Source organism: Acomys russatus, chromosome 17, assembly GCF_903995435.1.
Source record: "Acomys russatus chromosome 17, mAcoRus1.1, whole genome shotgun sequence".
Classification (NCBI taxonomy): domain Eukaryota; kingdom Metazoa; phylum Chordata; class Mammalia; order Rodentia; family Muridae; genus Acomys; species Acomys russatus.
The window spans coordinates 3,185,968-3,212,314 of record NC_067153.1 but is presented as its reverse complement, the minus strand read 5'-3'; the positions used below and the strand labels follow the sequence as shown (position 1 = coordinate 3,212,314).

General features: G+C 44.6%; 1 protein-coding gene across 1 annotated transcript in view; it reads left to right on the top strand.

Annotated features, from left to right (window-relative positions):
- The window catches only part of Rgs22 (regulator of G protein signaling 22), a 112,691-nt gene that overhangs the window by 13,722 nt on the left and 72,622 nt on the right, over positions 1-26,347 (top strand). Inside the window, exons 4-9 of the mRNA XM_051160504.1 lie at positions 11,721-11,942; positions 14,383-14,468; positions 15,081-15,249; positions 18,934-19,063; positions 22,243-22,846; positions 24,219-24,380. Coding sequence (XP_051016461.1) covers positions 11,721-11,942; positions 14,383-14,468; positions 15,081-15,249; positions 18,934-19,063; positions 22,243-22,846; positions 24,219-24,380 — 1,373 coding nt within the window. The remainder of the gene's footprint in view (positions 1-11,720; positions 11,943-14,382; positions 14,469-15,080; positions 15,250-18,933; positions 19,064-22,242; positions 22,847-24,218; positions 24,381-26,347) is intronic.

Here is a 26,347-nt window from a genome sequence, read left to right as displayed (position 1 = left end):
TTCCAGAAGTAGACCAGGCAGCACTGGGCTGTTCCCATGGGCCTCTGGCGTTCTCCTGGCCTCTCTTTCCAGATCTCACTGCCTGTTCCTCTTATACAGCCTCCAGTAGCAACAAAGAATTACTGTATAGCCTGCTTTTCCAGGCTATATAGTCTCCCCCACCCCAGGCTCTTCAAATCTCCATCCTTCCCAAAGAAGCATATTCTGTAAAACATGAGGAAGCAAGCTTACTATAGTGCTTGCCTAACATACACAGAGGTGCACTGTAGGTTCAGGGCCTGCCTAGGATACCAGGGACCATGCCTTAAAAACAGGTGCAGGTAGGATATAGCTCAGTGGCAGAGCATTTGCCTAGCATGCACCTAGCCCTGGGTTCAATCCCCAGCACCTCACAACCTTCCTTCCCCCAAACAACCAAAGAAAAAAACAACTTTAAATCTTAAATTGTGATCTCTCAGCATTTATGTTTTGGTGCTAAGATTTGAGAGTATCTTGGTGCTTTGCTCCAGGGAAGTAAATGGGTTCCCTGCTATGTCCAGAAACTTTGTATTAAGTTGTAGAAGCCAACATTAAAGTGCCAGAAAACCAAAGCGAGCATGATGACTGGTGTCCGTAATCTCAGCTTCTTGGAAAGGGGAGGCAGGAGGATTGACTTAAGTTTGAGGGCAGCCTGAGTTACATTGTTTCAGACCCTGTCTTTAAAGAGAGAAAGGGGAGAGGGGAGGGGAGAGGAGAGGGGCAGAGGGGAGACAGGAGAGAGAAGGAGAGAGGGCGGGGAGAGAGGGAGGAGAGAGAGAGAAGAAGAAGGAGGAGGAGGAGGAGGAGGAGGAGAGAGGAGAGAGAGAGGAGAGAGAAATTCATAAAATTTATGGGGAAATTAAGCCATAATCCCACCATCCAATCAAAATCGACATTCCCAGTTTGTATGTTTTCTTTTAGGCCTTAGGTCAAGCAGCAGTGTGAAGTCTTTGGAGCTCCCTATGGGGCTGTGCTTTTCACCACGCACGCATGCGTCAACCCTTGCTGGATCCAGTGCAGAGACCTCCCTGGCTCTGTTCCTTCTCTCTAATTTCTTCTGCCGTTCCACTTCCAGCCTTCTTCCTTTCTCTAGCTCTGTTTGCACATGTGTACCACTTCTAGTCAACCTGTCAATTACCAATTCTTCACACCACAAAAGGAAAAAGCTGTCACAGATTTTCAAAAAGAATTTGAGGGCAGAAAGGAGAAGGAATGATGGATTCTCAAGGCAAGGGCCTGGCTGGGCTCTAGATCAGATTAGTAATGTTTGGTTTCTGAGCACTTAGATAAAAATTACAAGCCTGCCAAACCAAGCTCTCTCGTTTTGGATCAGGTACTGGTGTTTTAGGTACCTGTAAATATAGTGTATTATGATTTCAATAAAGTATTAAAACAACAAATTGAATCATGTTTCTTTCTGCTCTGCGGCTTACCATAACATCAGGAACAAAACTCAAACGCCTTCCTGACTTAGTCCTTCCACCTCCTGAATCGCATCTCCTCTCTCTTTCTCGCTCTTATTCTTTTCCAACTTAACCAGCCCTTGTGTTTCTTAAAAATTAATATGCCAAGTGCACTAGGTAGTTTTATGCCAACTCAACACAAGGGAACCTTAATTAAGGAAGATTCAGCTGCAGGCACACCCGTAGGACATTTTCCTAATTAATGATCAATGGGGGAGGGCCCAGCCTATGGTGGGTGGGGCTGTCCCTGGGCTTGTCCTGGGTTCTGAAAAACAGACAAACAAACAAACAAACAAACAGGCTGAGTAAGCCAAGGCAGGCAAGCAAGCAAAGCAAGCAAGCAAAGCAAAGCAAAGCAAAGCAAGCAAGCAAGCAAAGCAAAGCAAAGCAAAGCAAGCAAGCAAGCAGCATCCTTCCATCTGCATCATCTCCTGCTTCCAGCTTCCTGCCCAGTTTGAGTTCTCACCTCAGCGGACTGTGGTTCTGGATGTGTAAGCCTAATAAGCCTTTCCTCCCCAGATTGCTTAGGTTGTGGTGTTTCATGACAGCCATGGTAACCCTGACCAAGACATCAAGGATGTCTGTCCTGGAGTGCTCTTCTTTGAGACTTTTGTGACATGTTTCTCCTTAACTTATATCACTTCTGTTCAGTAAGGCCTTGCTCACTCCATCTGAAACAATGCCCTTCATACATGTAACTGCTGATAATACTTTATTTGCATCCAAAGCCCTCATCATTATCTGTGAATTAAATTTTAAATATTTCAACGGGTTCACTAATTAATATCAGTAGGGCTGATTCTTAGCAGCCCACAGGTTGAACGACACATTCCCTTAGGGTGGAGTTTAAGACCTTGCAGTGTGACCTCAGTTTAGTCTTTCCGCCCACAGCGCCTTCACAGAACTTGTGTTACACTTCTGTGTCCACCAAGGCATAAGCGCTCTGCGTACTCTGCTTGGCTCTCACTCTGCAACGGTTAGGAAGGAGTGTCATGGGGCCCGCCATTGATTCTGGCCCCTCCCCTCACTACTCCTGATGTGTAGAAATGCCACAACCTTTTATGTGTGCTTGACCTTTTATTTTTCACTTTTCTCTGAAATCCAAAACTAGTGCAGCTTACAAGATTGCTACAGAGTGAGGTCATGTGTGTGTGACATATTAGAGTTTACTTTTCCCTTCATGTCACGGACTCATCTTCCATCCCTGAAATACATGAGGCAGTCTCCTCAGCTGAATTTTGGGTCAGGGTCTGTCTGGAGACCTTTGTCCCATGCCACACAAATCTGTCATTGGTTTTGCCTTTTAAAAATTATTTTTATTAGAAACTTGGATGAGAAATCATAAGAGAACAAATGTTTTTCCAATGTAAGGTCACTTAGCTAGTGAATGACAAGGTCCACCGAAGGCCACATGGCCCAGAAAGCCTCGAGTGTCTCACTGTAGAACAAACCACAGAACATAAACAGGTCGTTTGGCTAACAGGCTGACGTCTCGGCCTTACTCTGATAATTAAACAAAGTAAAGCAAACAACACGAATGTGTTTCTAGGGTGCATTAACTGAGGGATAGTTCAGATCAAGAAAAATATTAGTCTGGACCATAGAAGGCACTCGATGTTTTTTGGAAAAGGCTGGACTGTAGACCACATTTGGAACATTGTGTTTGCGAGCCTGGTCCCATATGTTAAGAGTTGCTTTGCCAAGCCAGTCTCACGGAGACTCAGCCGGTGAAAACTCAGGAAAGCATGTCAGATGAGAAAGGCTGGAGAGAATGTGAGTGTTGAACCTGGCTTGAGGCTAGGTGGCAGGGGCTGAAGGGGGTAGCCCTTCCAAAGACCAAAGGATCTAACCAAGGAAAGTGCGTTAGCATCCCGTGACTCTCGAAGGAGGCCAGGGCCCCATGCACAAGAGTCTAGTTTTCAAACAATAAGATGGCTGGCTTGGAAAGCAGTAAACCTTCATGAACTAGGGGGTGGTCAGGTGGAGGCTGGGAATGTGGGGTGGTCAGGTGGAGGCTGGGAATGTGGGGTGGTCAGGTGGAGGCTGGGAATGTGGGGTGGTCAGGTGGAGGCTGGGAATGTGGGGTGGTCAGGTGGAGGCTGGGAATGTGGGGTGGTCAGGTGGAGGCTGGGATGTGGGGTGGTCGGTGGAGGCTGGGAAGGTTGGAATGTGGGGTGGTCAGGTGGAGGCTGGGAAGGTGGGGTGGTCAGGTGGAGGCTGGGAAGGTGGGGTGGTCAGGTGGAGGCTGGGAAGGTGGGGTGGTCAGGTGGAGGCTGGGAATGTGGGGTGGTCAGGTGGAGGCTGGGAAGGTGGGGTGGTCAGGTGGAGGCTGGGAATGTGGGGTGGTCAGGTGGAGGCTGGGAAGGTGGGGTGGTCAGGTGGAGGCTGGGAATGTGGGGTGGTCAGGTGGAGGCTGGGAATGTGGGGTGGTCAGGTGGAGGCTGGGAATGTGTCAGAAGAGAGGAAGGAGTGAAGAGGAAGAGAAATTTTTTTTCCTGTAAAATTTTCCCTTAAATGATTCCTATGATCAATATTAGAAAACTATCATATTGATGGATGTGGGATGGATCTTATTCCACATTCTTGTTGTATAAAAAGAATTTAGCTGGGGGATGGTGGCGCACACCTGTAATGCCAGCACTCCAGAGGCAGAGGCAGAAGGTCTCTGTGAGTTCGAGGCCAGCCTGGTCTACAAAGTGAGTTCCAGAACATCCAGGGCTACACTGAGAAACCCTGTCTTGAAAACCAAAACAAAACAAAAAATAAAAACAAAAACCAAACATACCAAACAACAGCAACAACAAAAAAGAGTATTTTTCATCTATTTACCTGTCTGTCTGTCTATCTAATCTATCATATACCTGCCTACTATGGTGGAAGGCTGGAGTTACCCAGATGAAAAAGATGTCAATTTCTCCTTCCCTGTTTATTTCAGCTTAGAATCAACACAGTATATCTGCAAGCCAGGTCTCTTCTGCATGCCCTGAACTCTTTAAGAATCATCTCTTGCTCATTTCTGCACGTTCCATGTAAAATCCTCCTAATCTATCCTCCCACTTCCTTCCATCTCCTCCCACCTCCTTATCACATTCCACACAGCCACAACGTCAGCCCGAGAAGAGAGCTAAATATCTCAGGGTCACAGGTCAACACGTAGGCTCCTGAGCCTTCCGAGACCCCACCCCACCTTTGCAGGAACATGCCCAGGGCAAAAATGGGCCCGTGGATCAGCCTTTGGCTCCCTTGTGACTTCCTCCCATTACACCATCACACCCTTGGGACCCGGAGGATCCAGAGCTGGGTGGCTGGTAGCCTGCCCCATGTTGTTTTTGATGAGGGAAATCCAGGACAGTCGCCTTCGTTATAAATGATGGTGGCACTTCCCAAATCTTAGCTTTCATAACTTCATTCCGTTTCTTCGCAAGCCAAGTTCACATTCAGATATTGTTTTCATTTGGTGTCTGGAAGTTCTTTTTTTTTTCTTTCTTTCTTTCTTTTCTTTCTGTCAACTCTTTATGGACAAGTGTTTGCTCATTAGGCTTTCTTCTGTGCTGTAGTGCGAAAACATTTTTCCCTTTGGTTTTGTTTTGTGCTCAGTGACTGTTGTGGGATGGAGTAGATGAGCCCACATAGATTTAGGTTGGTCCTCTGTGGGTGGTTTCACATGTTTGTGACATTTATGGTTTGCAGAAGCTGAAGGAGTGGCCTGTTCTATACCCTCCTTGCAAGGATAGGTATGCCATATGTTTGCCAGACCCTGCTTAGCCATGCACTTTTGGAATTTTACCATAACTTTTTTTGGCCTGATTCTCCACACTTTTTTTTTTAAATCTGTAAACTATTATAATTTCTTGCAGCTTTATGGAAGAGTTATATGTTGGGGGATGGGGATGAGGAAAGGATATAAATCTGAGAGATGAGTGGGCTGAGATGGAGGTCTTGGGTCTTCTGTTGCCAAAATTTAAGTACTCAAGAGATGGGTTTTCAAAGGCCTGTTCATGGAGCTTAGGTGACTGTTTAGTTCAGTGTTTATACCTCTGGGTGTTTTGATAAACCCTGGAGCGCTCACGTGCAGCACTCGGGGTACCTGCTGGAACTCATTTTGCTAACCAGGGATCTTCCTCCGTGCAGCTCATGTGGCACGTCATTCCTTGTATCTCACTGTTGCGTGCCTGGTAAACAATTTACAGTTCAGCATCTAAAATGTCAATAAAAGTTAGAATAAGTTGTTATTGGTAACCGACTTGTTGTATTCAAGTCGTCAGATGGTTTTTATTCGCTGATGAGGACTCGTGTTTGAAATACAGCTTTGGAGCCCAATTAGTAGAGACAGTTGGAGCAGAGATGGACATGCATTAAATTAACCTCGTCATTAGTTTTTCATTTAAATACTGTTCAGCTAAATAATTTGGCACCGGTAGGTTTCAGTGGTGCTGCGCTGGCAGCTTAAGCACAGCACTAATTATTCACAGGCTTTTATTTTTATTTTTTTGTCTCCTCTCCCTTCTTTTCAGAGAAATGTGGAACCAGCAATTTATTGTGGTAAAAAATATTTTCATGCACTTGCTTTTTCTGTGAAAATATTTTTCGCACATGGATGACTAGTGCCACAAAGCTCTCACCACCTTCAGGCCAATCTGTTCTAGAACATTTAGAAAACGACCCCGTCAAAATGAGAAAATTAAGTCCGAAGAGGCACAGTCTGCAGGCACTGGTCTGGGTCTGAGGCACAAACCGAAGGCTTTTCTGTTGTATGATTAAAAACTGTGTTTTGTGAAAAATCTGTCCACTCAACTCTTCAGTGTCACCCCTTTCTGGGTCCCCCTACTCTCCGTGTCGTTTATTGTTAGTTCAGGGCAGCCGGCGGACTGGAGTGGGCAGCATGTGGCCTCTGGAGTTTGTCCTAACCCAGACCCTGCCCCTCCCCCACCCCGTAAGCCAAACCCACCTCGGCAGCGCCCTCTCCCTCCGAAGCGAAGGTTCTCAGTGGGTAATAGAACTAGTGAAGGGGCTCAAAGGGGAGAGAGGCCTGGGCTCCATCCTGTTTCAGGCTCTAGGGAGGGGCCTGAGAACTGGCATTTCTCAAAGGTTCTGACAGATGCTGATGCAGCTGACCAAGGAACCGTGTACTCTGAGAACCACTGAGTTGGGGACCACTTCCACCGGGAAGTGTAGAGTGCAATGGCAGGTCCTTGATGACCTAGGTCCCTGATGAACTAGACTTCTGCCTTCTCTCTAGGTTTCTGTCTTATAGTCCCGGTACCCGCTAAGCCTCAGCAAAGCCTGCAGTTTGCCTGGGCTGCCTTGTTCTTTCATGCGCCTGTATCTTGGTGCTCTGGCTCTTTCTTTAGGTGTTGTTTGTTTATTTGTATCGTCTATCTGATGACTGCCAGTTCACTCTTTAAGACCCACCTTAGCATTCCACTTTGTACTCCTCTTCCTCAATTTCCCGAAGACAGTTAAATGAATCCTTATGTGCATTGCAGTACTTCTCTCGTGCTTTTTATTTGTTCATGGAGCACTGAAACATACGCGCTTTTATAGCAACTGAGATGGACGTGCTCGCACACAGAACAAGGATGGTTTTAAGACAGAAAGTGATTTTGTGTGGTGTGCCATTCTATGAACATGTCTAGAGAGGTGTGAGACAGGAAGTGACAATCTGCTACTCCCTGATGTGTCTCTTCCTTCTTGCCTCTTGTTTATAGTTCGTTTAAAATGTATTATTATTTTTTAAATTTATTATTTTTTTTATTTTTTGTGCATTGAAGTTTTTTCTGCATGCTTGTCTGTGTGAGGGTATCAGATCCTCTGAAACTCTGAGCTGCCATGTGGGTGTTGGGAATTGAACCTGCGTCTTCTGGAAGAGTAGCCTGTGTTCTTAACTGCTGAGGCATCTCCCCAGCTTCCATTCTTGCCTCTTAAAAATGCAATAGTCTCACTATATAAGGCCAATTCCATCATTAAACATAAATATCCTGTGCAACATGAGCTACGGCTTTACCTGGCCAGCAACTGCGGTCAGCGACTCATTTCCAGACTGAAGGGTGTTGGAGACAGCATTGCCCTTCATGGTGCTTTCAAGGACTCCACAGGGCTACTTTGGATTAAGTATGATCTGACTTAGTTCCTGGCTTTAGAGTTCCTTCCTCTCGTAGAAGTCTTTCTTGTCTACGTGTGTTCTCGTGTCTTTTCTGTTAGGGTAGGGAGACTCTGTGCCTCATTCGTTTCAGTTGGGGGTTGGTGGTAACTGTTCCTTGGTATAGTAAAATATCATCTATCATATCGTGTCACTGAGCAAAGATTCAGTACTGTATAAATGGATGACCTGATAGAGAAATAATGAAATTGGCTCCTCTGACCGGAGGATTGAACATGCTGTACTGCCTAGTTTTATGTCAACTTGACACAAACTAGAGTTATCTGAAAGGAAGGACCCTCAATTGAGAAGATGCCTCCATCAGATCCATCTGTAGGGCATTTTCTCAATCAGTGGTTGACAAGGGGAAGACCCAACCCATTCTGTGTGGTCCCACCCTGGGCTGGTGGTCCTGGGTTCTATAAGAAAGGCTGAGTGAGCCATAAGGAACAAGCCAGTAAGCAGCACCCCTCCATGGCATCAGCTCCTGCCTCTAGGTTCCTGCCCTGCTTGTTGAGTGCCTGTCTTGACTGACTTTGAAGATGAACAGCGCTGTGGACGTGTCAGCCAGACAAGCCCTTTCCTCCCCAACTTGCTTTAGTCATGGTGTTTCATCACAGCAACGATAACCCTAATGAAGACAGTTACAGACTCACTTCTCCTGCAGAGCCAGCCATGAGCAAATGGGGGTATTAGACGTGGAAGGCACCTTCAGTTATCTAGTTAAAACCTCTGCCCCCTTTAACTCAGTAGTTTCTCCACCACTTCCCCCATTTAACCATTCTGCCTGTTCTTTCCAGTATAAATTCTAGTTTAGCCAAATATATTTTCAAGTGCTAACCAGACCAGACATAATCTCCCAGCATTGTTTTCCTGCCTTTGCAGACATATCTCCCCACTGGCATTTGCATTCACATGGATTTTAATGTAAGCTAATGTTCTGTTAACTTTATCACAGGAAAAAAAATGTTTATATACTTGTTCCTTCAAAGGACAAAGCAATGCTTTATTCATCATTGCATCTCTAAGCTTAGGATCGTAATTGACACTTGAACATTTGCAATTTTTGATATTGTTGAAATAAGTTAATGGGGAAATATTTGAACTTGTTATTTGACATTTTATAATTTTGGAATCATAGTGCTATTAAGGACTTCCTGAGATCTAATCTCACACAGCTTTTAAAGCAAAAAAACCAGTACCCTTGGCAGAGGCTTTTAAGCCTTAAATAATTTTTTTTTTTTTTTTTTAAAGACTAGATCTTGTATCCCAGGGTGTATTTGAACTCTCTAGGTAGCCAAAGATGACCTTGGACTCCACTCCTCCTGTCTCAACTTCCAACGTGGTATGACAAAAGTCACGCACCACCATACTTAGCTTTAAACATTCTTAGGCCTAAACATTTTTTTTTAAAAATTTAAGACAAGGTCACTCTGTTATCCAGGCTGTCCTGGTGAGGTTTGCAGAGACAGGGCCTCTCTGCTGTTCAGTTGTCCTCGTGAGGTTCACTGCTGAACTTGGCCTCAGGCAGTTCTCCTGTCTCCGCCCCCTGACTAGCTTGAAGCACAAGCACACGCTCCCATGCTGCACGTGTGCAACTTAACATATTGTGCGTTCATGCGTCTGTTTGAAATGGGGTCTCATTACAGAGCCCCGGACAACCTGTCAATCGTCAAATAGACCAGGCTGGCCTTGAACTCCTGATCCTCTTGCCTCAGTCTCCCTAATTCTGCTTTTACAGATGTGCACTGCCTCTTCCTGCCCTGTCCTAGTTTTTTGACCAATCCCTCTCCTCATTTTAATATGGTCATGTCTTCCGCTTTTCCTCCTGTATTGGATGCACCTGTTGTGCCTCTTAGCTTGGTTCAGAGTCCAGCTGGTTCTGGAAGCATGGATAAGCAGCACAGCCTGAGCCACACTTCAGACTCTAGAACATGGAGTCTGAAAACAATGACTTTTAGTTTTCTGGATTGTGCGTTTCCGGAAGTTAGGATGGATTCTGAGCTGGCCTACCACACCCACCACGATCCCTGTCTAAAATTTCCTGGGTTCTGTGGCAAGCACATTGGAACACTTGTTATACCACAAAGAGATCCTTAGCCGCTCTTAGCTTCAGTTTTGCTTTACACAGCTAGCCGGAAACTGCCACAGCAGACCTGGGCTTGAAGGCGGTTTCTACACAGTGACACCAAATCTCCCCTAGGGTGTCGATGGCTCTGTTCATGCATGGGTCAGCCTAACTCCACAGCTCATGTGGCAAAGAGACATACACCTCCAGACTTCTACCAAGGAAATGAACTGGTCAGTGCGGCTCCCCAAGTTAGGATGCTGCAATGCCTCCTGTGTCCCAGAACATTAACAGGGGACCCTGGTTCTGATATGCTAAACCCTCTATTGTCCTCCTCCCTTAACGACCTCAAGGCTTTCTCTTTTGCTCCTTACCCTGTTTTGCCTGTAGTTATTCCAGAACCATCCTAACTCTGTAGAGCTTCATGAATCTGAGCCTTTATTAGCAGGGCCAGAGAAAATGAGAGGCTAGGCATTAAAATCAAAATGGTGGCCTTGAAGCAGTACTAACCTCACAGGCTTACTGCTTAGCACAGTACCTGGCATAGAAAAAGTGGTTGCACACGCTATCTTTCTCATGTGGGAGGCAATCAGGGGAAGAAGGAAGATGCGCTATCTTTGGGACCAGTCAGGCTTGATTCTATTACTCAGCCTACCGCTGCGTAGCTTGGAATCCATGGCTGACCATCCCCCAACCACCTCAGCATCAGTGTCTGTAAGCAGCTGTCTCAGGAGTTGGAAGAGTAGTGGTACAGATGGCTGGTACAGATAGCCCTCTGTAATCGCCTCTGAGATTGCAGGCCTGTTTAATCTCTTCAGTCTAGTGGTACTTTATCAAGGACTGCACTTTTGACATTTAGGCACAGATTGTCAGCTTGAATCCTATATTTAAAAGACAGATATACTAGGTCACTAATAAAATGTGGTTATCAAAGAAACCTTACAGGCAATTTCCTGATTGTACTTATTGAGTCAGACTTGTCATAGTGGAGTCAAGGTCTCAGGTGCTATAGAATACAGACTGATATTCATCTTAAGTCTATTGTCCATGCATTAAATACCTTAGAACGAGGAGCAGCTGATCTCTTGAGGTGTGATCCCATATGACACCTCAAGAGTCTGTGTGTGTGTGTGCACGTGCACGCACGTTTGTGCGTGAGCATGTTTGTTAAATTTTACAAAGATGCCCTGCAACTTACTGCATCACAACTATAGTGTACACAGCAGCATTCTACCTAGGGCACCCAGGAAACCACAGAAAAGAGTTTAATGCCATCTACCACTTGGCTAAGCATCTGTAAATTACATGAGTGGGTGGTCAGTTCACTGCAGCTACCCTTAAGTAAATGAATAGTCTAAAATAGGGACCCAAGGTTTAAAGGACAAACTTAGAGAAGATATAGTCAATGTGCCATTAATCTTATGGAAATATAGGACCTAAAAATCCTTAACAGTTTTACCCACAGTCTCTAGCTATTCACCAGCGAGCTAGTGTTCAAACCCAGCTGCTGATAGCTGTGTTTCATTGAGTAGCTATCTTTAAGTAAAAGTTGGAGACCTTCAGTACTTTTTTGTCATGTGAAGAATAGTGCTGAAGTAATCTTAAATGAAGAACATTATGTAACTAATTGTCCCCTATCGGGAAAGAGAAATTGCTAGCTTTCATGATTCCTGGGGCTAGAAAGGCAATAGGATTATTCTTTCTTCTTCCGTCCTTCATTCTTACCCTGTAAGCTGCTGCCTCGAATAAGGGGACCGCTGCTTTGTAAAAGCCAGGAGTGTAGTTTTCTCTAGTTTCAACGTAAGATTACACAAATGGGCTTTCTGCTCCGGCCACCCTGGCCCTTTCCCATGGCGTGCATTCCTTGCTAAGGAAGCCTTCAGCCGATCCCTGGCCTCTAGCCAAGATTTCCAAGGTTCTGAAAGGGAAGAGAAACAATGATTGAGAAAATGAACGCATGATGTCAGGCCCTCCTAGAGACAATGGGTTACTGTATTTTAAGTTTTAAGATTTTTCATACTTTATATTACAGACCTTTACAGAGGCAATTCGATTTAATATGGACTATGGAGTTTTTGAAGTAGTTAACAACGCACCACAACGTCTGGAAAAGCAACTGAAAAAAATTCTGCAGAACCAGCAACCTCGAAACCCCATCTATGATGTAGTAAGGAAAAGGAAGAGTGATGCGAGCCCTCTTCAGAGGAGCGTCCCCTGTGCCGACGAGGCCATTAATGTCAACTACACAATCATGGTAAGCCAGGGGTTTGAGTCTCTGTCTTGTAAGGTCAAGGAAACATTTCTTGAGGCAACAAGAGCCTTGCTGCCAGACCTAGCTTTAGTTCCCAGCGCCCACACCATGGCTCTCAGCTGTCTGTAACTCCAGCTCCAAGGGCTCCCATGCCCTCCTCCAGCCTCCATTGGCAGCAGGCAAGCACATGACACGCACGCAAACATTCAGACAAAACATTCATACACAGAAAATAAAAATACATGATTTTTCAAAGAAAGCATTGGTCGATTGACATGAAGTACAGTCACGTTTATTACGGTGTTGTGCGTACACAGTGTCCGCTCACATATAATGGCCAGTTTAGTCCAACAGTTTTGTTGACTTTTATTAACCAGTATAAGAAGGGTCCTGTGATTTGCCTGGAATATATAAAATGCCAAGTGCGTTTAGGACAGTAGAAGTATGTGTATTCCTTATAGTTTCGTTTCCTTCTAGGAAATGTATGCACACAGGAAGTTTATTTCTTTGGGTTTTTTTTTTTTTTTTTTTTTTTAACCAATCCTGTTTACAGTTGGGAATTGAGATGGTGTTGAAGCCTCGAGGGAGGGATATCCCGTAACTCCAACCAACCTCCCTGCCTCTCCACTCCCCCACCTCTCCCGGATTTCAATTCCAGTATCAGCTGGTAGTTTTTAATCTCTTGTGCTTTAGGTCAGCAAATCTATAGTCAAACCAGGCTAAGCCCGCTAGCTGTGTGTCCTTGAAAAAGTCACTTGGAGCCAGGTGTGGTGGTGGTGCACGCCTTTAATTCCAGCACTCAGGAGGCAGAGGCAGGCGGATCACTGTGAGTCTGAGGTCAGCCTGGTCTACAAAGCCCAAGACAGCCAGGGCTACACAGTGAAACCTTGTCTCAAAAACAAAACAAAACAAGACAAAAACCAAAAACCAAAAAGTCACTTGGGTAAACCTTGTTTTTACCATCAGACATACCTCTAGCTCCTCCGTATGTTTAGTGTATGGATCAGTGACAATGACAGTGATTATTTCAAAATGCTGTTTTAGAACTAGGGAGAACTAGGTCTCTCTGTGTGGCTTTGGCTGTCCTGGAATCACTTTGTAGACCAGGTTGGCCTTGAACTCACAGCAGTCCACAGGCCTCTGCCTCCCAAGTGCTGGGATTACAGGTGTGTGCCACCATGCCTGGCTGTAGTTCTCATCTTTTAATATCTAACATAGGAAATGCTAATAATAATTACATTAATTTGACGGTGGATCATGGAAACTGAACTATATAAATTATCATCTAAGAGTTTTCTAATGAAGTATGCAAATATTTAGTAGTAACAATAATTACATTAAATTTAAGTTGTCTCACCATCCTAATTAGAAATTAGAGTCTGACGGGATTGAAAAGAGAAGACTGAATTATTTCTTATCTACAAGAGATCAAATAAATAGAAGAAACTATATGCCATATAATTTCTAACTAAAGGAAAACTAGGGTGATAATATTAGTATCAAAACAAGGACTCCTGCTATGGATAAAGAGGGATATTGCATAGTAATGAAATGTCAGTTTATAGAAATCACATGCAGCTTTAGTGTATGTGCACCTAACCACAGTGGTTCACAATACCTGATAGGAGCTAATCAAATATAAGGAGGAATAGCCAAAACCATAGTTAGGATTTGAGATGAAAACCTGGCTCTCAGCAGTCAGTAGAAACAGTGGTTCATAAGGACATAGTAGCCCTGTCTCTCCAGCGAGGAAGCCAACCTGTTGATGCTTGTGGCCCTTCACCCCACAAAGCCAAAGCACATGTTCTCTTCCACAATAGATGCTATTCTGGGGCTAAAACAAATTAGAATAACTAAAAGATATGAAGCAACACAAAATATATTATCGATCACCCCAGAATTAAACCATCCATCAATAACAAAAATGTGGAAAAGAAATCTCCAAATGTTTAAAATAATTAAGCTACATACTTCTAAGTAATCCACAGGTCAAAAGATAAGTCTCAAAATAAGAAACAAAAATAAACTTCTACAATTTGGGATGTAACTAATTAGTCGTTGGAGGGAAATTTATAGAATTAATAGAAAATAAAAATACCAATCACAGCTATCAGTGCTCTACCTTCTGCCACGGAAAAAAGAAAGACAAAAGTTAACTGAGAGCCACAGTACAGGAAAATAGCATATCCATGAAATTCTAATCCTCCCATGCTGGCCTACAGCACGCACCTCCACGCTCACACCTGTGACTACAGCACGCACCTCCACGCTCACGCCTGCGACTACAGCACGCACCTCCACGCTCACACCTGTGACTACAGCACGCACCTCCACGCTCACGCCTGTGCTGGGATTGACCTTCATGCATTCTAGGCAAGCATTCCTCAAGCTGTTACAAGGCCAGTCCAAAGACGACTTTCTCTTTATTGTGTTCTCTAAACAGTGTCTCAACCGGGAACAAGGTATTAAGTGGATCAAAAGGAAAAGACTTCCAGCATTTCTGGAGAGTGATTGCTACTTTGAATACAGGTAATCCTGTTGCCAGCTGTCTGTCTGCCTTGTATAAAGTTAATTTTGTGGTATCGATTGGAGTTTGGATACTATATGCTATAGAAGAAGAGTGATTTTTTAAAAATTGGCAAAAACTACTCAACTTCGCTAAAGAGATTTTACAGTTGTGTCTCTTTAATCATTTTACTCAAAAATGTACCTGTCACTAACTCACAGTGGTGTTTATATACAGGGGCTTACCAAGGGAATGGTAGTGTGATATTAAAAACAGGAGCTGGGGAGCTGGAGCCATGGCTCAGAGGTTAAGAGCACTTGGTCTTGCAGAGACACTGGTTCAGTTTCCAGCCCCTCCATGATGGCTCACCCATCCCCAGTTACAGTTCCAGGGACTCGGATGGCCTGCCAGGAATGCACAGGCTCCAGGCATGCATGCGGTGCACACCCACACATGCAGGCAGAACAGCAGTGTGGGGCCAAGGTTTCCCTTTTCAAGTGTGAATGTTGAAAATCCCAGAATTTTACTAAAATTTGAACTTTTCTTAGAATAATTACTTTTCAATAAAGGGCAAATGAAAACTGTGACTGTCTCTGTGAATAAGCCTTTGTTAAGTTGCAATTTCTACAAAACAGGCTGGCCAAGCTGATCTCGCAAGCAACATGGAGCAACTCAGGCATAAATTTCACAGTAGGCACAGCCTTTTCCCCCTGGATCCTGAGAAAACCGCAGACCCCACCTGTCCCTGACATAGAAGAGGACAATCTCATGGTTATGAAAAAGTTCTACGTTTCTCTTGGCCAGGTAGGATGAGGGTTTCATGGCTGAAAACCAGCAAAACCTTTCATTTCAGTGTAAGGGAAATCGATTCAAAGCAGTCCCCGACCCCTTGGCCAAGCAGAGTCAGGATTCCAACGGGTTTACGCTGATGTGTTTGGGATATCTTACTAGAAATGCAAATAGAAGTATATTTCCTTATGTATAGAAAGCAGCTAACTGAGGCTGAGACACATGCCTCATGTCACCTGGGAAGAAAGGGCATTTATAGTATGTTCTGAATTGGTAACTATAGGAATTCAATGTTTTGTTTTGTTTTTTAATAAAAGATGTTGAGCGGTGTTTAGATAATTCTTAGTTATAAAAATACGTTACTGTTTAGCTGTTATCAGGCAGATTTCTCTTCTTTTATTGGGTAAGTGTGGAGTGATTGTGAGTGACTTAAATAGATACAGCCTACAACCAATTATCCTTTTAGGTCATTCGTAATATAGTGAGAATTTGTTTTTGGTTGCTTGTTTGTTTTGCCTTAAGTTACCAGATCTTTGCTCTGGCAACACACAAGTGTGTATGAAGTCTGAGCTGGCGAGCATGTGGCCCATGTGTGCTAGTCCTTTACTCTTCATCTATTGTTACATGAAAAATGTATCGGTTCAGCCTAAGACGCTAAATAAAGACACAGAGTCTGAAGTGTACCTTAAAGCTGCTAGCACAACGCTGGGCAGAATCTAAACTAATACAAATCTTCTCCTAAACTATGGTAAACAAACTACTCTAAACTGATATATAATACATATACCCCAAGCATTTGCCACTAAGATGCTCATCTGGTCATTCTCTCTCTTGTCCTCCTACCAGTCAATCATCTCTCCTCTCAACTGCCAAACTTGCTCTTCCTCCCGCAGCAAGCCCCGCCTTCCACTTCCTGTCCTTCTGCCCAGCTGATTGGCTAAAGAGCGCTTTATTGATGGTTGATACATCCACTCAGCATTCCTCCACAATCTATGTCAGACATTGCCCATTAGTCATGGCCATTTCGTTTTTTCTGCTGAACTAAATTTAGGCTTCAGATTCCTTTAACAGAATGGTCTAGGCCCACACTAAAGGAATCAGATGGAAGGAAGCTAGTAGTCTGGGTAGTCTATCCAGCTCTATCTCCCAGCTCCATTCTCTCTGCTGAGTAATGCTTGAGACTGTGTTAAGGACTCACTTTCTTTTCTGCTATACTTATTTTAGTATACTTTCTCTTATGTATTATAGAAATGTCAGGGGAGCCATGAGGTGTTTATTGATGGGGTCAATAAGATGCAAAGGGGAGTTCACTTCTGACAAGTGGGCAGCTAACGCAGACAGTGACGATCAAGTTGACTGACCTCCTCTCTTCTCTGAGACGGCACTCTCTTACGACTTCTACCACAAAGTATGAAGTCATAGCGTTTGGATTTTGAGAATTTAAATTTCTTTGTATTCTCAGATTATTTAAACCAAACTAGAGGTAGAAACAACAACAACTACTACTACTATTATTATTACTATTACTATTATTTTGGTTTTTCAAGACAAGATTTCTCTGTGTAGCCTTGGCTGTCCTGGACTTGCTTTGTAGACCAGGCTGGCCTCAAACTCACAGAGATCCGCCAGTCTCTGCCTCCCCGAGTGCTGGGATTACAGGCGTACACCATCACTCCCAGCTGGTAGAAATTATTTTAATGATCATTTGTGATGTTTATTTGAGTCCTTCACTTGTGTCATCTAAACACAAATAACTGTCCCACTTCTTAACAGCAACAAGTGTGATAGGTAGACTGACGGCTAACTTCTTCCTTCCTTTTTCTTGAACATTCCTTAATTACCTTCTTTTTCTCCAAGGGCTTAGGTATCGTTGGTATCTCTTCTTGGGATAGAGTAGTGGCTCAAGTTAATGTTGAATGAGTTTATAATTATTGATAATAAATGTCTTGGGTGTAAGCCAGGTGTAGTGGCGTGCCTGTATACTTGGGATGCTGAGGCAGGAGGACCTCAAGTTGAGTTAAGGCCAGCCTGAGTGACCTAGTAAGTTTGAGACCATCCAGAGAAATAGAGATACACTATTGCACAAAACCCAAGCAAAGAAATAAATAAATGAAACTGACAATGGGCCTGCATTAGAGTCTTTTGCAGACTGTGCACTCAAGGAACCCATAGCCATATGAGGGCTTCTGGTCATTTCCCTCTCTTGCTTTGTCTTGTGTGGCCTAATTTGCCCCGTGGAATGGACACAAGAAACAAGGAATCTCAGCTCTTCCAGATGAGCCATTTCTCTCCCAGAAGTCGGGACTGAATAGCAAGCTGACAGCTGGAGGAAGGAGAAATTGGAGGGATGCTAGGCAGTCCCTCATCCCTCCAGAAATTGGAGGGATGCAAGGCAGCCCTCTTCCCCCCTAGATTTTCCAGGAAAAATGAGAGAATTGCTGCAAGAAACAGGCACAGGGTTCATCTAGGAAAATTCTTTTTAACTTTCTAATACTTTTTATCCTTTGGCAATTGTGTGTTTTGATCATTTCACCCCATCCCCTTTCTTATCCCCACTCCCTCTGGACCCCTCTCAAACAAGACACCACCTGCTTCCTTGTGTTTTTTTTTTTGTTGTTGTTGTTGTTGTTGTTTTTTTTTTTTTAAGAAAAGCAACCACTGAGTTTAATTTGGGTTTCTTGCATATGCAAGAGGGTGGATTATTTATTCAGTGCTGAACTAGTGGCTACACCTCTGACTGCAGGTACCTCCTCAGCGGGGGATGGAGCCTCATGTGCTCCTCAAAGGCTGGAGTCCACCCAGCTTCTGGCCAATGGTCAGCTCAAAGATGGGGCCAGTTGGTTTGGAGATGATGCACATAGGATTTCCATTGGTTTAAAGTATAGACTCCTTTCCCCTTGAAAAGCAGAGAAGTTTCTGCCTCAGGGGGCTTTTGAGGGTGAGATAGAGGAAAGCAAAGCCTGATGGCCTTTCTGAGCACAGGTGGAGCCAGGAATCACTCGTGTGGTGTGGAGCCCAAGCAAAGTTGCTAAAGTCCAACCTGACTCACGGGGGTGGGGGGAATGGGGGGGGGGGGGGTGGGGGGGAGTGGCCGAGTGCAACAGGTCCCCAGTGGTACTAAGAGTGTCTGACACTCTCCATCAGTAAAAACACGGAGCCAGGCCTGATAGCACTGAGGATGCAGAGTACTCGGTGAAGCACTGAACGGAAAATGCTGGCAAGAGGTATCCATGTAGTCATGCATCTGACAGGTCCAGGAAGCCTGGGTTAGCCAGCTGTGGCCACAGGTGCGATGAAAGGAACGCAGCAGGTGACAGGCATGGGTTTTGCCTGTGGTTACCTAATAGGAGAGAGTCTAAATTGAAATTTATTTCCTCCCAATTCTCTTTACAACTTTTCCCTTATGTACATATGTGTGTTTGCATGGTGCCCACACGGGCCAGGAGAGTTGGAGTCACAGGTGGTTGTGAGCGTGATGTGCTAGGGGAAGAATCTGGGTCCTCCGTAAGAACGCCAAGTGCTCTTCAGTGCTCAAGTATATTTTCTTATCTGCTGACGTTTCAGTATGATCATTCTTGATAAAATAATTTCTCTTGTACATTGTATTCTATAAATTGAATTATAATGATTTTTCTTTCAGAGTTTGGATTGGCAGGAGACTATTAAGGTTAGGTTAGACTAATGTTTCTTTCTTCCTAGGCCTCCTATACTCAAACAAAAGACTGGTTTACACTGGCAAAGCAAAGTCAGCAAACAGTAACGACTTTCTCGTCATCCTGCTGTAAACCCTACCACCAAACTGCACCCCCAGCTATTTCTTCTATTTCTGGTAAGCAGACAAAGGAAAGGCAAGCCCTCACTTATCCACACAGTCCCTGCCTCCCTTCCTCTTTCTCGTGGTGTGTGTTTGTTTGTTGCAGCTTGGTTTGTGTTTCATTATTGTTTGTTGTTGTCTTTGAAACAGAATCTCATTATGTAGCCGAGGCTGGTTTCAAACTTAACAGCCCTGTCGCTTTGTGCTGGGGTTACAGGCATGTGCCCCACTCCTGCCTCGCTTGTACTGTGCTGGGGTTACAGGCATGTGCCCCACTCCTGCCTCGCTTGTACTGTGCTGGGGTTACAGGCATGTGCCCCACTCCTGCCTCGCTTGTACTGTGCTGGGGTTACAGGCATGTGCCCCACTCTGCCTCGCTTGTACTGTGCTGTGGTTACAGGCATGTGCCCCACTCCTGCCTCGCTTGTACTGTGCTGTGGTTACAGGCATGTGCCCCACTCTGCCTCGCTTGTACTGTGCTGGGGTTACAGGCATGTGCCCCACTCCTGCCTCGCTTGTACTGTGCTGGGGTTACAGGCATGTGCCCCACTCTGCCTCGCTTGTACTGTGCTGGGGTTACAGGCATGTGCCCCACTCTGCCTCGCTTGTACTGTGCTGGGGTTACAGGCATGTGCCCCACTCTGCCTCGCTTGTACTGTGCTGGGGTTACAGGCATGTGCCCCACTCCTGCCTCGCTTGTACTGTGCTGGGGTTACAGGCATGTGCCCCACTCCTGCCTCGCTTGTACTGTGCTGGGGTTACAGGCATGTGCCCCACTCCTGCCTTGCTTGTACTGTGCTGGGGTTACAGGCATGTGCCCCACTCTGCCTCGCTTGTACTGTGCTGGGGTTACAGGCATGTGCCCCACTCCTGCCTCGCTTGTACTGTGCTGGGGTTACAGGCATGTGCCCCACTCTGCCTCGCTTGTACTGTGCTGTGGTTACAGGCATGTGCCCCACTCCTGCCTCGCTTGTACTGTGCTGTGGTTACAGGCATGTGCCCCACTCCTGCCTCGCTTGTACTGTGCTGGGGTTACAGGCATGTGCCCCACTCCTGCGTCGCTTCTACTGTTTCAAGAAGTCGGTATGACAAGATGGAGGTGGTTAGACTGGATTCCGATATTTATTAGTCATGTGATTTTGTTTTCTGAGACAGGATCACTCTGTATAGTCCAGACTAATTGCAGAGTCGCTCTGTATCTCTGGCTGGCTTTGAACTTACAGTGATCCTTCTTGCTTCCACCTCTGCTGTGCTCACAGGGCAGGCCATCAAGAGCACGCCCAGCTCTTAGCCGCATGGTTTCTGTAATGACTTGTTCCCCCTGGAATCTTGCTCTCTCTTGTCTGTCAGCTTAGACCAGTTATATATAGTAAACAAGCAGAGAGTACTAACCTAGAGCTTGGCACGCCTTCTACAGCCAGCCAGCGAGTCTCTTGTCTTCATTTCTATCATACTTTATAGATTCCTCCTATTAAATCTTTGCAATAAAGCAGGTACAATATTTCTGACCAAAACCAAATGGGCTGGGATTGTTGGAGCATACTAGAATTCCAGGCCTCAGGAAGCCAAGGCCAGGAGATTGTGTCTCAACAACAACAACAAAAACAACAACAAAATGAAAATAATCATTGGTAGAATTGCATTTGCCTTCTGCTTCTGAGTTATGTTTGTTCTTGGAAAACAGATGAATTCTACTATGGGGAGTTTTTATGGGTGATACCAACTTTTCATAACAATTGAAAGTAACTGCCATAAAATGGGAGTCATTAATTGTGAAATTCCAGACCTGATTATTGAGGAGAACCCAGGAAGTCACTAGTGGTTGATTTTAGCCTCTCAGAGATGTGTACATAGCACATGGAAAAGACCTAGATGCAGTCACTGGCCAAAAAAGTCTAGATAAAAAAGAACAAGGAACCTTCCTGGTTGACAGCATCCAGGTTTCTGTGTGCTTACTGCTGTTTCACCGTGTATTGTAGAAAACTAGAACAGCTGAGAGTGAGCGGGAAGGCAGGCTGGTTGGGTGACACTGGGCGGGAACACCCTGCCTCACTCTCCTCACCTTGTCCCCATCCCTCCCCATTGTATGGGATTGAAGTGAGGCTGCGCCCAGCTCCTCCTGGTTCTGTGGGACTGAGGTGAGTGCTTGCACCCCACATATGCACACACACTTGGGGGAAAGCTGTCATGTTCATTCTCAGCACAGAACTGTATAGTGAAATGCTTCTAGTCCATGGAGTTTCAAATCTGATAAGAGAAAGCGGCCACTGAGAGTAAAGATGTTGGTGACCAGGGTAAAGATATAGGTGACCATTAACTTGTCTATGGAGTTGGGATGATAGATTGACATGTGAAACTTTCATAGTTTGCTGAATTTTGAAAGAGAATATAAGAACTAAAACTGTATTCTAGGGGGGAAATGTAAGCTTTTATAACTCCCTATGTTATACATAAGAATTGTATGCATGATTCTTATATACCATATTTTCTGGTGCATAAGACAACTTTTTAAACCTGAAAAATCCATGCCAAAGTCGGGGGTCGTCCTATACGCCGGTACTTACCTGCAGCTTGCTTCCTCTTGCTTCATATGTCCAGCGCATATAGTGGGCGGGATGCTGAGGCCCATTCCCCACCCTGTGCCGGGAGTGTGAAGCAGGGAGGAGCTGCGCACATCTTCCTGTACCTCAAGGAGGAGAACATGAGCATGGACTGGCTCTCCACCAGAACCCGCCCAGAGGGCCGAGGGCTATGTGACTTAGGGTTGAGTGTGGAGTGTGCCTTAAAGGGACAATGTAGGCTGCCACTGGCTGTCTGCTGGCATTTAATAAAGTGCCTGGCTGTCTGTGCCCTGACTGTAAATAAATACATGCCTAAGACTGCTGCACAGGGTATGCATGAGAAGAGGGGTATATTCCAACTGGAGTATATTTTAACTGGAAAGGTTGGGGGTCGTCTTACACATCAGAAAATATGGTATATTTTGTATGCCTGCCAAAAGGCAAAGCTAATTCCTGTTGCCAGTTTTCCCCCTCATGGCACCCCGACGAGGCTTGAGAACCTTTCTGCAGTTGCTGGCCCGTGTGCTTATTCCCTGTGACTGTCCCCTTTGCCGTTCTCTACAGCAGCTGTCTGACAGTGGATGCCTTTGTGTTCATAGCTAACCTATTAGTTATCTATATGATTTAATACAGAGAATTTTATCTTTGATGATGGAATTCACCCCAGGAGAAGCTCATCTAAAACTAAAATAACTACTGAGGTGGAAGAAGAGGAGGAAGGCTCCGCATCAGTGAAAGACACGCCCTCTCAGGCGCTTCTGAGAATATACCTTGAAAAGGGGGACGCGCAGGAGAAGAACCTGACCCTGCATTTCTCCTCGGTTGAGGAGTTCCTAAACGCCTACATAGTCTTTATCTTCAGGGAAGCCATTGAGCACATCACAGGCCAGTCTTTTGTTAACAGGCCAGGCTACATCAACTTCTACAACGTATCCCAAGTGATATTTGATGACCATGTCCAGCTTGTGCATAGTGCGAAGGTCACAAGTTCATCCCATGTTGAAATTGTATCAGAAGATACACTGGAGAAAGCGAGTCTAAGTTCAAAGAGTGAGAGCCTTGGGTCGGAGAGCAGGGCAGACTGGTGTATACCTCACAGAACCTATGACATTGGCAACAGAAGGGAATTTGAAAGATTTAAGAAGTTTCTAAAGGGCACACTAGGAGAAAGATACTGGTGGCTGTGGATGGACATCGAGAGGTTAAAAGTTCTTAAAGACCCTGGAAGACATCAAAGGTATTTTCATTTTTATTTTTTAATAGCTTAAAAAAATAAATTATAGAATATTTTAGTCACTCAAGCACAAATGTTAAATATTAAAATGTAGTTTACACATTGGGAGGATGAAACAATGACATGATAATAAATTTTTATATCACAGGTTTTAAGATTTTGAAATCTTAAAGATTTCATAGCTTTAAGATACCAATAATAGCAGTTATTTGGGTTTGAATAATATTTAGTCCCATAAATTCTAGACCAGCTATTAAAATTATTCTACTTTTTATAGTGCCATGATGATATAAAACTTTTACACAAAGAGCAATTTGTCAGCTATATGACCACACTCACGTTAGTCAGGTATGAATGGCAGTGTGTCAGCCTCTTGTCCCAGCAGCCTGCCTGGTCCTTGCTCTGTCTGGATTGAGTCTCTTCTGAAGGTCTGATGGGGCTCAGATCTGTACTTGCCTAGCTCTGTGTGTTCCAGGTTGCTCTGTGTGCTCCTCCTAACGACTGTTCTTCTTCTGGGCTTGGTGCAGATGTGCCAGTCACTGGCTTATTACTGTTATGAGAATAGTTTTGGGTTACAGAGCTTATGTTTCAAATTGGGCTCTGCACATGGCTGGTTCTAAGACCTGACTCGATCCATATTTGTAAGGCATATCAAGAGAGTCATATGCAAGAAGCCTGGGTGTTTTCAGGACTAGCACCATGGCTTCTACTGTCTCTATAATGAGTTACCCACATTTTATAGGGAATCAATCTCTTTATGTTTTCCAGTTTATGGAGGGGACTGCCTCCATGCCTTAGTTTATGGAGGGGACTGCCTCCATGCCTTGGTTTATGGAGGGGACTGCCTCCATGCTTAGTTTATGGTGTAGACTGCCTCCATGCCTAGTTTATGGGGGGGCTGCCTCCATGCCTTGGTTTATGGGGGGGCTGCCTCCATGCCTCGGTTTATGGGGGGCTGCCTCCATGCCTCGGTTTATGGGGGGCTGCCTCCATGCCTCGGTTTATGGGGGGCTGCCTCCATGTCTCGGTTTGTGGGGGGCTGCCTCCATGCCTCCCCGAGAAGAATTTCTGGCATTCCCTTGGGTCCTATGAGCCGCAGACTGATTTCTTTCTAGTCCTCACTTATTCACATCTACTGCTTTTTAAAAATAAGTAACAATTTTACAAAATTTGGAAAGTAGGGTGTGCACAGCTCTCCGAGGCCATCCAGCCTATTGATAAAGGCAAACACGTTGGGAAATAATTCATGTCTACAGGACACTTTAGCACTCTGTAGTAAGTGCTGGTTTGAAGTGTTTATTATTTGTCTGAAACATTTACATTTGGGAAGCTGAATGTTGTGCTGATGTGTATATAACTATGTGTTTTAACTAAGACATATTGAGAAAATGAAGAAATGTTACCTTGTGAGCAGTGGGGACCGTTACCTCTCTACAGAAATCTTATCGAAGTTTAAACTGATGCATGGATCCCAGTGGACAGAAGACCATTTAAAAAACATTCAGATTGAGGTCCTAAAACCTCTGCTTCTATATTGGTAAGGAAAATAATGTGAATTAAAGTTATTTTCTTAAGCTAGCTATAAATAAGTAATACCTTCTGTTTTGTGATTAAGTAAGTTAAACTTAAAGTGACCAGTTTATCTTTGCTTTTCTTTGAAATGCACTTATCTTTTTAGATACTTGGTGTAATGGTTTGAATAAGAACGGCTCTGATAGGCTCATATAGTTGAATGTCTGGGCATCAGGGAGTGAAACTATTTGGAAAGATTACAAGGATTAAGAGGTGTGGCCTTGTTGGAGGAAGTGTGTGTCACTGGGGGTGAGCTTTGAGGTTTTAAAAGCCCACGCCAGGACCAGTCTCTCTTTCCCTTGGCTTGTGCATCAGGATGTAGCTCTCAGTTACTGCTCCAGCACCATGCCTGCTGCCATGCTCCCCACCATGACGAAAATGTACTAGGCTCTGAAACTGTAAGCAAGTCCCAAATCAAATGCTTTCTTGTTAAGAGTCATAACAATAGGACAGAGGGTAAGACTATTAGTAAGTGGCTTAAAGACCATTTTGTGTGTGTGTGTGTGATATTTTGGCAAGGAATGTGGCTGTTTCTTGCCCTTTTCCCAAACATCTGCCTGAGGCTTCATTGAAGATTAATGGTTCTGGGAGAGGAGATTTCAAGACAGCCTAGTGTTGGCTATGTTGTGATTATGAGTAATCCCTTGTTTGCACATCTATAGTAAGAAGGAAAAAGCTGAACAAAGAGAAATAAAAAATGTACAGTTTGAGGAGGAGAAGAAGAGCAAAGTCCAGTGTGCAAGGAGATAAAAAGTTTAAAGAAAAGCCTGATGCAAAATGGAACAAAGGGAGTGTTGACCTCAGGGAAAAATCCTACCCACCTAAGCTTCCAATTTATGAAAAAGAATTAAAGAAAAACTTACAGTAAAGGGATGCATCAACAACAGAAAGCTGATGCAAATGTAATTGAACTTGGAAGCCAAATTCCAGCCCCAGCAAGCAGCAGAACTTGGCAGCTTCTGCCACACGGCTCAGGCTTTACAGTCAAGGATACAAGAAAGGGGCTATGGTGTTTCCCTTTACACCTAGGAAAAGCCCCCAGGCCCAGGTGTGTGTCAGGGTGTCCCTGCATGGAGGCACAGAGACACCCTTGTGTGAAGCTGTGAAGGTGAAGACTGGATGGTGTTGGGGACGCCAGAGTCATGGATGCCTGTTGAGGAGAGAGGCAGACTGAGTGTAGAACCAGCCTAAGAGAGAGAAGTGTGTTGCAATCTACAAAGATGGAAGGAACTGGAGATCTGAAGATTGCTTTGACATTGGACATGGAGAGGCAGAGTACGGAATTTATCCCCCTGGCTTTCCGTCTTACTTTGGTCCACAATTTCCTCACTGTGCTCCCTCTCCTCCCTTTTGGAATGGTGATGTATATTCTGTGCCAAAGTATGTTGGAAGCATGTGATCTGCTTTTGGATTTTGTTTTTACAGGGGATTACAGTTAAAGAGATTGCCTTGAGTCTCAGACTTTGGACTTTTAAAGAACATTGAGACTATTGTAGACTATGGGGACTTTTGAAGTTGGACTGAAGACATGTTTGCTTTCAGTCAGGGAGTGGAATGTGGTGGTTTCAATAAGAATGCCACCCATAGGCTCATATATTTGAATGCTTGTTTACTGGGGAGTGGAACTACTTAAAAGAACTAGGATTAGGAGGTGTGGCCTTTTAGAGAGGAAATGTGTTCCTGGGGCTAGGCTTTGAGGTTTCAAACCTAAGCCTGCATTCCTTGCCCTGGCCCCTGCCTGTTGACCAGGATGTAGCTTTCCAGTGCTACATCAGCACCTTGCCTTCCACCATGCTCCCCACTGTGATGATCTATATTCAGTCCATACTAAGCCTCTGAAACTATAAGCCAGCCCCCAATTAAGTTCTTTCCTATATAAGAGTTGCTGTGGTCATCATGTCTCTTCACAGCAACAGAATAGTGACTAAAACA